The following is a 12,283-nucleotide window of genomic DNA, read 5'->3' on the forward strand; positions in this document are numbered from 1 at the left end:
GGTAAATAAAATATATTATTAAAACCAATTTCACCTCTTTTAAAAACCTTTCTTAATATGGCTACTAGAAAGTTTTAATTACATATGTGACCATTATTTCTACTGGACAGAGCTGTTATAGAAGTAATAATTTAAGAGTTCCCACATCCCTGGGAAAAGGCAGATGAATCATGGTAATAAGTAGCGATCAGAACTAGCTTTACTGTATTTATTCAATTGATGACAACTTGCCCTGTGAACATGTTCTCTCTTAGCCAATCAGTCAGTGAGAGCGCCTTGATTTTCCAAGTCAGCCAGTCAAGAAGACTCACTCCACTTCAATAAGCTCTTTCTATCAGCCAAGCAACAACCCTCTCACTCAAATAACCATGCCCTGTGGAAGTCTGCAAATCTTTGAAATCACACTTTCCCCCCAGAAAAAGAAAAAGCTCCGTAGTCTACTCAGACTGTGCCTGACCAGCAATAAATGAGGCTTTGTGCTGAATTTTGTTCCAAATATTGAGCGGTGACCCCGTCCTTTGACAGTGTTAAGCATAAAATAACTATGTAATAAACTTTTACAGAGTAAAGGAAACTTTTTTCATCTCTTCCCCCTCAAAAATGGAATTTTGCATTGCCCAGCTCCTATAACAGCGTTTTTGACAACACCGTGAAATAATACTAAATTGAACTGAAATTATCTGCTAGGTAAAAGACACAAATCTTCAAGATGCCTGAGTTAATTTTGGAGCTCAACACAGAGGTAAAATGAACTACTAAAATTTTTATAATTACCAAATTAACTAGACACTATTATAATATCTTTAGATTCTTCTTAATTTTCATTTTAACGGAATCCATTTGATGAATGAACTTGAAGTACTAAGTCATTAACAGGTGTTCTAGCAATCAATAAACACTATTGGAGACTAGCAACTTGTATCCGCTTTATCTATGTGGGTTACAACCACTTTTAGCTCAGTTATCTGTTTACTTTCAGCTCTGCTTATTAAAGATCACAGAGATTTTAAATCAGTAGACTTGGGTTTGTATCCCAGTATCACGACCTATGCATGGCCTCAGGCAAATTACTGAACCTCCTTGGCTCTTGGTTTCTTAATTTCTAAAAAATATATCACAAGGCCTTTGAAGGGTCTGCCAAATGCTGCATTCTCTTCACCAGAGATGTTGAGGGACACTGTGGGAGTTCTGGGTGGTTCCTTTTAAAAGTACAGCTACATTCTGACCCTCCTGACTCTATCCCAGGAACTTTAACTTACAAGAAGGCAACTCACCAATAAGCAGCTCTAGGCAGTTCACCAGTGGCCTGGTGTGAAAGTTCTGTCCCCAAAGGGATACTGGTGATTAGCTGGCGCAATCGGAATATCCTGGAAACCATGGCCTAGGGATGCTACGAGCTATCAGGCAGAGGCTGAAACTCTCTCCTTATTTTGCAACTCACCACGGCTATCATCATCCCTCCTTCCCTTTACAAGCACACTTTTTCATCAGGTCTTCTTTTGGGGGGGGGGTGTCAGGTAATTTGGTTTGTTTGTTTGTTTATTATTTAATGGAGTTACTGGGAATTGAACCTTTGTGCATACTAAGCACACGCTCTACTACTGAGCTATACCCTCCCCTTCACAAGCAAACTTTTTGAAGGTATTACCTATATTAGTCGCAGCATGGTTGGCAAAACCTTGGGCACATTTCAGACATTTTCAGGGGATTTGTGAGGTCAAAATTATTTCTGTAACCATACTAAGTCATTATTTTGTCTTTTTCACTGTGTTGACACACTTGTACTCATGGCACCAAAGCAATGGTGGGAAAACCAGCTGGAGCCTTGGCACAAATCACAGCAGGAACACAAACGGGAAGCTGTGATCATGATACTAGTAGCCAATATTCTTCACCAGATTGGGGGGGGGGGCTGTTTCACTTTAGAGTGTCCTTGATGAAGCAGTAAAAAGTATTAATCATATTAATCTCAACTACTGGGTACCCATTTTTTTAATATCCTGTGTGATGAAGTAGGAATTATACCTTAAGCCCTTTTGCTGCACAGTTGTCTCAAGGAAAAAAATGTGTGCTTGAGTGAGAACTGACCTAGTCACATTTTTAATGAAGCACCATTTTTAACTTACAGGAATGATTGACAGACTACAGTTATTCATACTTGGGTATTTGGCAGACTTTTTTTTTTTTTCAAAAATGAACAAAGTGTGACTGCCACTTCGAGCAGTTGATGACAACTGACAGTATTTGTTGTCAATGATAAGATTTGAATTTTAAAATGAAAACTAGAATTTTGGAAAAGTTGTACTTATCACCTTGAGCTTTCAGTTTCCTAATATTTAAAGATTTTTCTGAAGAGATCAGTGGTGATATTAACAAATGTCATCTTTTGGTATAGTATAATGAATTGTGTGCCATCAGTGAGAAGATGTCTTTGATTCAGTGAACCAAAGTTTTCCAAAAGACTAACGAACACCTGATGTTACAAAATCACCTATGAGTGAAAGATCCAGTAAAAGTCCAACAGAGACCAGTGGATTTTAATGTAACAGAATACAAAAAGTTCATTAACATGGTTTCAGATTCCATTTGGCAACTAATCTTTAAGAAACTGCCATTTGTTGAATGTAAGAAGAATATCCATGACTCTCCAAAAAGGCTGTTAAAATGCTCCTTCCTTTTCCAACTGTACACCTGCACGAAGGCAGATTTTCTTCATGTGCTTTACCCAAAACAATATATTGCAACAGGTTGAATGCAGAAGCAGAAGTGAGAGTTCAGCTGTTTTCTATTAAGCCATACATTAAAGAGATCTGTAAAAATGTAAAATAAATGCAAGGAAACTGTTTGCTATTGTCTTTTAAAATGTAGCTATTTTTCATTAAAAATATTATCTATAACACATAATGTCTTTATTACCCTTTTTAAAATGAATTTATAAATATTTCTTAAATTTCTCAATTTCAATTTTTAATACAGTATAATATATAGCTCATGTAAACACAACAAGTATTCTGTCCAAAACAAAAATTTAATCAGATCATTTCCTTGATTGAAATTCTTTAAAATTGCTCTCAGTTTTCCATGTAAAAGTCCAAACACCTTATTTAAAATAGCTCATCAAATGTTTGATTTAACAGTATCTTCTAAAATTTAATATGCAAGCCTGTCTTAGTTCGGGAGTTCTGTTTCTAGAAAGTTACCCCTTCACACAAGAGTGCATGACTACATTCAAGAATGTTCACTGAAGAACTACTACAGTATAAAATACATAACTAGAATCTAAGTGTACAACAATAGGGGCTAATGAAATATACTATGTTACATCCACAGAAAGTTTCAGAAAATAACATACAGTAGAATCTCATTATTTTAAAAAAGTCAATAAATAGAAATATTTTTGTGCATGCACTGTCAACTTCTGGAAAGACGTACATCAAACTGATGATGAAAGCAAGTTCTAGGAATAGAACATGTTTTCCTCTAAGAGCTTTATGGCTTTGCTTTTACATTTAGCATTTTAATACATCTGAAAATTATTTTGTATGTGATGTGAGCTAGGGGGTCTAATTTATTTCTAAATGATCAGGCAATTGCTGCAAGACTTTTGGTTGAATGGTCTGTCCTGATTTGAAACGCTACTTTTATCCTATATGTTCCCTGTGTATACAAGAGTCCATTCTGTTCCACTGATTTTAATCTCTTACAGCACCAGCACAGGATATGGTAAATAAGTATAGTTTTACAGTATATTTTAATAACAGAAAGGTCAAAATCACTCACTCTTTTTCAAAACATTTTTGGTTGTTTCTGCATAAATATTTTTTACATAAACTTTAGAATCAATATGTTAATTCCAAAAAATATATTAAATTTATTAATTTACATTAATAAATTAATTCAGGGAAACTTGATTTTAATAAAATTGACTCTCTACTGAGGAATATGACATGTCTCTATTCTGGTCTTTTTTCTGTTCTTTGGTAATAAATTACTTTTCATTTATAGCTAAGTTTACTCAGGTGCTTTAGTTTTTATTATTATGGATAAGATCTTTTTAAAAAAATTATATTTTTTTAACATTTTTTATTGATTTATAATCATTTTACAATGTGTCAAATTCCAGTGTAGAGCACAATTTTTCAGTTATACATGAACATAAAAAAATTACATTTTAAGACTGATATTGCTGGCATTTAAGAAAGCTATGGATTTTTACATACTTAAATCTGGCCATCTACAGAAATTGTGTATGGAACTTCATTTTGTCATAATCGACTGACCTGCTTGGGGTCCTCTTTACCATCAAATGCTGTGATAAAATAAAGTAGCTGAAAAGTGAAATGAAACAGTAAAAAACATGCTGTCCTTAATCCACACTGCATTCACTCCTGAGTAAACACTGCTGTGAGCATTCAAAGCACCACCAGCAATAGCATTCCCAGGAACCAGGAAGCACAGGGGAAAACAGTTTGATGCATGAAAGAAATCTCTATTAGTCAACTAGACTACGCAAAAAGTACACCAAAATGTTACAAATCTCCACAGTACAAAACAAAGTAATTTGAGTGAACATGAGAAGTATACATTACCTCCTCAGGAACTCCAAGTCTTTTAGCTGGGATTTTCTCAAAGTACCCTTCAAACATGTCTTTTGCCAAAGGACCATAGTGGTCAAAAGCAGTCTGGGAATAAATCATTCCCTATGTTTAAAAATAAAAGAAGAACAAAGTAAAGTACATAAAATTAAATTTTATTGTAAAGACATCAAGACAGTCTGTCAACCAATACCAGTAAGTAAGTGATTTGAGTTTAATAGAAAAGTTAACATTTCTAATGTTAATTTTTCTCAATATGGTCTTAGAAGTACAGTTCAACCACTGTTACAAATGGATTATCTAAATGCTCATTTTGTGACCTCCTCTCCCTTAATAACCAGCCAAGCCCTGGATGTTTTCATAAAAGACTTGCTATCTGAAAGCACAATCACATGAGTAGGTCAGAGAAGCAATGACTTGGAAAAATGGGCTCAGGGAGGCTGTTTTATCTTCAGTTGAGGATTCTCTGCTTTACAGTGGAAAACTGGACTATAGTTAAGTAAGATTTAGAGAAAACAGTATTTTCATGGCTTTTCACCTAAAGAGATATCACAAATAAAAAATCTGGATCCAATATAAATAAACTAAAAATTCAATTGTTTAAGAATTCTTTTATTTAAACCTATAGATAATACCCACAGATGTTATAGGGTTTCAGATAGAAGGATGATTCCTATCTTAGCAATGACCAGGAATTATCACAAGAGAAGTGGATTTGAGCTGAGTTTTGCAGGACGCATGAGCTGTTTCATTTAATGTCTCTCTTGGAGTACAGAGCCAATAAATAATCCCCAAGGAAGCTTAAGCTACATCTTACTTCACATAATATGATGGTTTTTGAAGTTGAACACCTTGTGACTTTTTTCCCCTCTCATTTACATTATGTCTCAGAGAAATTTCTCCTCAACTTACAGTTAATCTTTAACTGGGAATTCCTTCCTAGAACTTTGACTTTAAGTTTCTCTCTCTCCTAACAAAGGGTTAATGATACACTAAGAAATAACAAGACAATCTAGAAAAATTCATTCTCTAAAGTAGTGGTTCTCAAACTTCTGTGCATTGAATTTCATTCACTGTGAATCAGCTTTTAAAAATACCAATGCCTAGAACCTACAGTTTGGAGTCAAGCTTATACATCATGATTTTTTAAACATTATACAGACAATATACAGCCAGGATTGAGAATCACTGGCTTAATTTAACCTTCTTGACAATCTGGTTATAAATCAAAGAATACTTCTTTGTGATTTTATCTGTTTTTAAAAGCCAGTCTTTTCTAGTATTCATGTGCATTAATAAATACCTCTATCAACCACACAAATGGAATCAAAGGAGCACAATTTGTCAACAGCTTTCACGTTGAACATTTACCTACCGGAGCAACACAATTGATCCTTACTCCACTGCTGGCCCATTCCAGAGCTAAGGATTTGGTGAGGTTGTAAACACCCTCTCTGGCAGCTCCACTATGCCTTTAAAAGACAAAACACAAACATTACCATCAGCTTCTGTTGACTATTTCTCTCATTAACCAAAGTGACAGTGCACCAGCGATCTGTCAGAGCCCCACAAGAACATGCCTGTTACGAGCCCCTGTCTGAACAGTAAGAAAGAACTAGGTCGCTCAACATGAAAGCCAAATCACAGCGATCTGACAGTCGAATGAATCTCACGTAAGTCAAGGCCCAAATAAGATCCCCCAAGTCACCATGTGCATCAGAGGAATATTTTGAAGAATTTTTTATTATAGCAGAAAACAAACAGATTGGTAATTTTGAGGGTTACAAGTGTGGTTATTTTTGAAATCAATTTTAGATAATAAGGGATGTGAAATTCATACATCAGGCTAGAAATAATACTAACAGAATTTCTAGATGTACCAAAATTTAAATAAATTTTAATATATTTCCAGAGGAGAGGTTCAAAATATTTAGGTCTGTATCCATAAGAGGCAGAAGGTAGAGACATAACATGGCTTAGAGTTTCTAACTACAAGGTTCTCAGAACCAAGTGTGTGAGATCCGGGGGTGCATCCACTCCTCACACTGGAGAGTACCTTCAGAGCCCAGTTCTCCTGAAGAAAGCCCACGTCAGTCCCAGCGTGGGCTGCGGCAGCCCTGGTGGGACTCCGGATAGAAGCCAATTGTTCCAATTGCCAGGATTACCTGAGCAACCTCATCACCAACAAGTGTGGCCCCCACTTGTGTGCTACTGCATCCAACAGTCCTAGGGGGGATTCACAGGACAGGTTCCCGGGCGCTGTTGCCATCAGTCCTAGAAGAGGCCATCCTGGAGCCACACCCCACTGGGCAGGATGACCAGGGTGAACACACTGCTCCACGCCACTGGGAGCAAGAGGCAGGGGCAGAACAGTCAAGTCCTCATCCTCCTCTGTGCGGAGGACCCAGAGGCGCGCGTGCCCTTGCACTCAGCCCTGACCACCAGGGCCACCACATGAGGTCGCCTCTCATCACAGAACGAGGCTCAGCAGTTACATGGAGCCCCTGAAGAAGAAAGTGGTACCTGTTCAGAAACTAACAGCTACCCAAGAGAGAAAACCACCAGAACTGAGGAGGCCGGGGGCAGGATCCAGAGACAGAAATTACTCTCTGAATTTGAGCATCTGGACCCGTTTGAACGCAAGCAAGGGGCAGCTGAAAGGGAGCAGAATATGCCACCCAAAATAATGACTGTAGGAGTTCAGGACATGCCACGCCAGAATATGTTGCTCTGGTACATTGATTATTTTCAGCTGCAGGCACTTGAAAACCAGCAAAGGCAGAGAGAGGCTTTCTCTGAACTCCCCTGATCCACCAAAAAGAATTCAATTGTCATAAGCCCCCTCCCTGGGAGTCCCATCAATTGGGAGATTTACTGTTGTCACAGGAGAGGAGGCTAGATGCCAACACCACATCCAAACTTTGTCACAAACTACCACACCTCCCATCCATTCTTCAAAGGGCCCATGCTCCTTCCCTAAAAATCGTTTACTCTCTCCTTGAGAAGCCTATGTCCCTTCTCCCCTTTCCCTGTTAGGACAGGATTTAATCCTGAATTCTAAGCCACATCAGGCACTTACTCATTTTCCTGGGTATCTCCCATGTGTACATGAGGTAGTTCTGTCAATAAACTTCTGTTTGTTTTTCTCTTGCTCATCTGCCTTTTATGACAGTGGTTGCAGCTAAGAGCTCAGAAGGGCAGAGGGCACACTGCTTCTCCTCCCCTACACAGTTCTCCCAAGGTCAGCTGATGAAGAGAAGGATGTTCAGTAGAAACTCAGTGCAAACATAGTAGCATTTTCAGGCTACGTTTCCACACTCAAAGGTCGACTAAAGAAGTTGGCAGAGAAGAGTGTGAGGTCAGAAATGAAACTGCTGGTGGAAGTCAAGACCAGCAAGGACAGGTATGAATGCCTGAGACCCCCAGACCTCTGTTCGTTCCAGTCATGGAAGGAAGGATGAGGTCTTCCTCTGCAGCACTTGGCACCACAGAAAATTATACAGAACATGAAAGTCACTCTGAATCTTGAAACAGCACATCCTAATCTGCTTGTCTTTGAGGCTAAAAAAAAAAAAAATCTGTGACAGTGATGAAGAAAAAGTAGAATTAATCCGAATCCAGAGAGATTTATGGCTTATCCAGGAGTCCTGGTTCTGAAGGATCTGGTCCCGGCTGGCATTCCTGGGAAGTCCAGGTGGATGAGAAGCCTGAATGGATCACAGGGTTTGTAAAGACTCCCTTTCCATAAAGGGAAAGTGGCCCCCATTAAAACAGAACAGATGGCGGGCAGTTCAAGCTGCAGGCTGGTGCCTATGTCACATGAGGCGTTGTTCCCACTCCTCTTCCTCTAAAGGAAAAGCCCAGAGAGAAGGAAGGGCATTTATCTGGACTATGAGTTCAGCGAGATTTCATTTTACCATTTGAATAATGTCTCACATCTATTCCACTGATAAAATGTTTTGAAGTACTAAGGCCTTATTTCTGTATCAGATGTGGTTTAAAACTTCTTACAGTCTGTAGTAACAGACTAAGTAAGAGACAAACTACTTTGAAGGCTGTCACACTGCTTCATTTTTCTCCATTAATTTACGAATAAGAGGCAGAATGATGTCCAATCTCAGTGAATCTAGCACGAACAAACTTTTTAAATACTACTATGACTTAAACATATAAATGAAATCATACATACATGTCCTTTTCTATCTGGCTTCTATTACTCAGAATAATTATTTTGAGATTTATTCACATTGTTGCACGAATAAATAGTTCACTCCTTTCTACTTCTGATTATTAGTCCATTATACAGATTTACCACAATCTGTTTATTCATTCACTCATTGATGGGCATTTGGCCTATGAAGCATCTCTCCATGGAGATATGAGCTGCTTTTTGGTCCATCTCTCACCCTTGTAATTATTGATAATGACCCCCAAACTCAGCAGGTCAGTCTAAACTTCCTTGCACAGGGAAATCGGACTGGTCTTAGATGACACTGAAAATGTCAGAAAATGATCAGAACTCCAGAGAAACGTGCAAAAACAGCAATACAGTTCAAACATACACACAAGAGATAGTCAAGGGCCTTCAACAAATGAAAAGACATTTACTCGCTCCCTGAGGGGTTCTCCACTGAGAATACTATTTCTTTCCCATCAGAGTTGTCTGGAAATTGACAAGACATATCTTCGGTAAGGCTGTGGGGAACAGGCCCTCTCATTCATCGCGGATGGAAGTGCAAAGTGGAAAGAAACTTGGAAATGCTGAATGGTATGCATTTACCTTCACCCAGCAATCCAACTTCCAGGGTGAACCCTGAAGATGTACCTCCACAGACATGAAATACACACCTACAATGTTCACCACAGAATTATTTGGAATAGTAAAACACAGAAACAGCACAAAGTTCTACTAAATTTGAGACAATGTGTGCATTTGAAACAATGAATTTGAAAAGAAATCCATGATTCCACAGTAGTATACCAAAAAAGTTAGTAACAAACATGCAGAGAGACATGACGGTTGTGGTGTAGAAGTCTCTTAATAAGAATACCAGCTAAAAAATATAGAAGCAATTACAAAATCAGAAAAATCAACATTTGCACACCCGCAATGTAATAAGTGATTCGGGTAAGGATCAACAATGGTTGCTAAAATCATGATGGCAAACAGCATAGGAACACAGTACCAAAATATCACCCTAAAGACTGTTTAATAATTACAAAGGAATTAAAATCACTACCTTCCTTAGTTATTTCTGGGGTGGAAGTGTATAGAAGACTTGACTTTCTACCTTATACAGTTCTTTTAACTATTTTTTATGTATCTATCTAGTTATTTATTTAGTTAAACCAGCATGCATTGCTTTCATAACACTAAAATATGTCCACTTCATAAACACAGAAATTGTTGGAAAAATTTTTTTTAATTTTAAATTTTTTAAAATGGAAGGAATCAGGAATTATAAAAGGCACTAAGGAAATCAGCAAAACTCATTTTTCAAAAATCAAATTTTTTAACTGCTAGGTAGCTTCCTAGTATATTGTTGTTTTTCAACTTTTCTGTTTGAATGGCCTTTTAGACTATCATGCAAGAGTCTACTGAGCCAGTAGGCTAAATGAGTTCATTGACTTCCTTTATTTAAAAAAAAAATCAGTCTCCAACATAAAAATTTATCAAAATCAGAACAAGAGTCAAATAAGTCAAATTCCATTACGGAGTAACAATTTATTAGCAGTTCTATCTAAAACTAAATAGGTATATTCACTATCCACAGTGTTCAAATCTAAGTTAACATAGATTAATTTCATTTCCATGCTTTCACAAAAAAGATGAATTACATCTAAATTAGGGTTGCTAGACAGAATACAGGACATAGAGTTAAATTTGAATTTCTAGACAGACAACAAATAATTTTTAGCGTAAGTATGCCCCATGCAATATTTGGGACATACTTATAATAAAAAATTATTTAACTGGGTGCACTGTTTGTTTGTTTTTATTTTCCTGGTGAATCTGGTAACTCTAACATGAATGCTAATGTTTTAGAAGTACATTTTGAAGTTCAATAGAGAGAACACTAAGTATTAAGATAACAACTCATTAAAGGGATTAATAATCTTGATTTAAGGAATTTTCCCTACCTGACTAACCCCTTCAGAGGACAAAACTCTAAAATACGGGAAGAAAAACAGAAAAGTGCTTACGCAGCTCCCGTAAATCCATTTTTAGTAGGCACAATGATATTGACAATAGATCCTCCATGCCCTTTCATCCAAGAGTTGTAAACTGCAAGATACAGACAAATGACAATCCTATTAAGCAGTCTCGTAATCCTTCCCTGATCCCCTGTGCCAGCATGTTACTTATCTGATATTTTAAAAATTTCAATTCATTTTCCTTTTATAAAAATATTGACTTTCATAAAAAGGAGGTAAAACCATTAGAAAAGAAAACATTACTTACAATATTTTTTAAAATCAAAAACAACTTTTTCACACTATTTTCACACTGCTGAAGTAGGGATAAAAACAATTAGCACTGTTTTTACATATGCAACAATATATAAAATGACAGCGCATTTCACAATTGACTGTATTTTTGACTCCATAAAATAACATAGTAGCTATTTTTTAAGACAACATGATTATTTACCTGGAAAACCCAAGAGAATAATTTGACAAACCAGTAGAAAGAGCAGCAAATCATTAGAAAAGCCGTAAAATATATTTTTAAAATTATTATTCTATAAACCAACAATACCCCAGTTGAAAATAAATGGAAAAAGAGCTCATTCAAAATAGCAATAGCCATCAAAAATATTTAGGTGTGACCTTAAAAAATATACGCAATCTACATGATAAAAATGACAAACCTTGGTCAAAAGGTATAAAAGAGTTCCTTGATGAAAAGATAAGTTATGATAAGGAAATAATACTTAAACGTATTAATCATTTCCAAATTATTAATAAGTTTAACACAATTCCAATCAAATACCCCAACAGGATTTTTGACAAAGAATATGAATATAGAATTCATTTGAAAAAAATAAATGGTCAAGAATAGCCAAGCCAAAAAATAAATGGTCAAGGAAATTAAAATAAATAAAGCAGTATGTACCATATCAAATGTTTTAAAATTCTAAAACCATTTGATACAAGCATAAGAAAGGAGAATAAATTTATTTGAATTACCTACATGGATTGCCTGCTTCTGGTTAAATACTTCCATATGTTTTAGAGTTCTGAAATCACCTATGTGTTTCTCCCCGGAAACTTTTCTAGGGTTATTTTGTTGATATTTCTTCAAGATATTTCAAAGAGTCATCAAACTATACAGTCACCAAGAACAAATTGGAAGAAGAAAGACAAATGTACAGGAAGAAAGTTTCCTAAAACAACAGGAAAAGCTTACAAGCAACTACCAACCTGATAAGAATCACAGCAATTGCAAAACTAAATAATTTAGAGAAACCTAGAATGTTGAATTTGCCAATGTACAAATTAAGGAACAAATCCTATGGTCAAAATAACTCAAGGGTCCTTTTCTCCTTGAAATTTTTTTTTAATGTGGTAAAAGACATGTAACATAAAATTTATTATCTTAACCATTTTTAAGTGTTCAGTTCAGTGGTATTAAGTACATTCATACTGTTGTGTAACCATTACCACCATCCATCTTGAAAATTTTT

General features: G+C 36.3%; 1 protein-coding gene across 4 annotated transcripts in view; it reads right to left on the reverse strand.

The window, feature by feature from the left end:
* Positions 1 to 12,283, reverse strand: part of PECR (peroxisomal trans-2-enoyl-CoA reductase) — a 29,535-nt gene that overhangs the window by 4,976 nt on the left and 12,276 nt on the right. For 3 of the 4 annotated variants that reach the window (XM_074364269.1, XM_074364270.1, XM_010948722.3), the window contains exons 4-6: positions 10,800 to 10,881; positions 5,971 to 6,067; positions 4,590 to 4,700 (exon numbers count right to left, since the gene is read on the reverse strand). In XM_074364269.1, the coding sequence (XP_074220370.1) occupies positions 4,590 to 4,700; positions 5,971 to 6,067; positions 10,800 to 10,881 (290 nt within the window). Of the gene's footprint in view, positions 1 to 2,510; positions 2,811 to 4,589; positions 4,701 to 5,970; positions 6,068 to 10,799; positions 10,882 to 12,283 lie in introns of those variants that run through there. The other variant, XM_074364271.1, reaches the window with a different exon arrangement.

Source organism: Camelus bactrianus, chromosome 5 (genome assembly GCF_048773025.1).
Source record: "Camelus bactrianus isolate YW-2024 breed Bactrian camel chromosome 5, ASM4877302v1, whole genome shotgun sequence".
In the NCBI taxonomy this organism is placed as follows: domain Eukaryota; kingdom Metazoa; phylum Chordata; class Mammalia; order Artiodactyla; family Camelidae; genus Camelus; species Camelus bactrianus.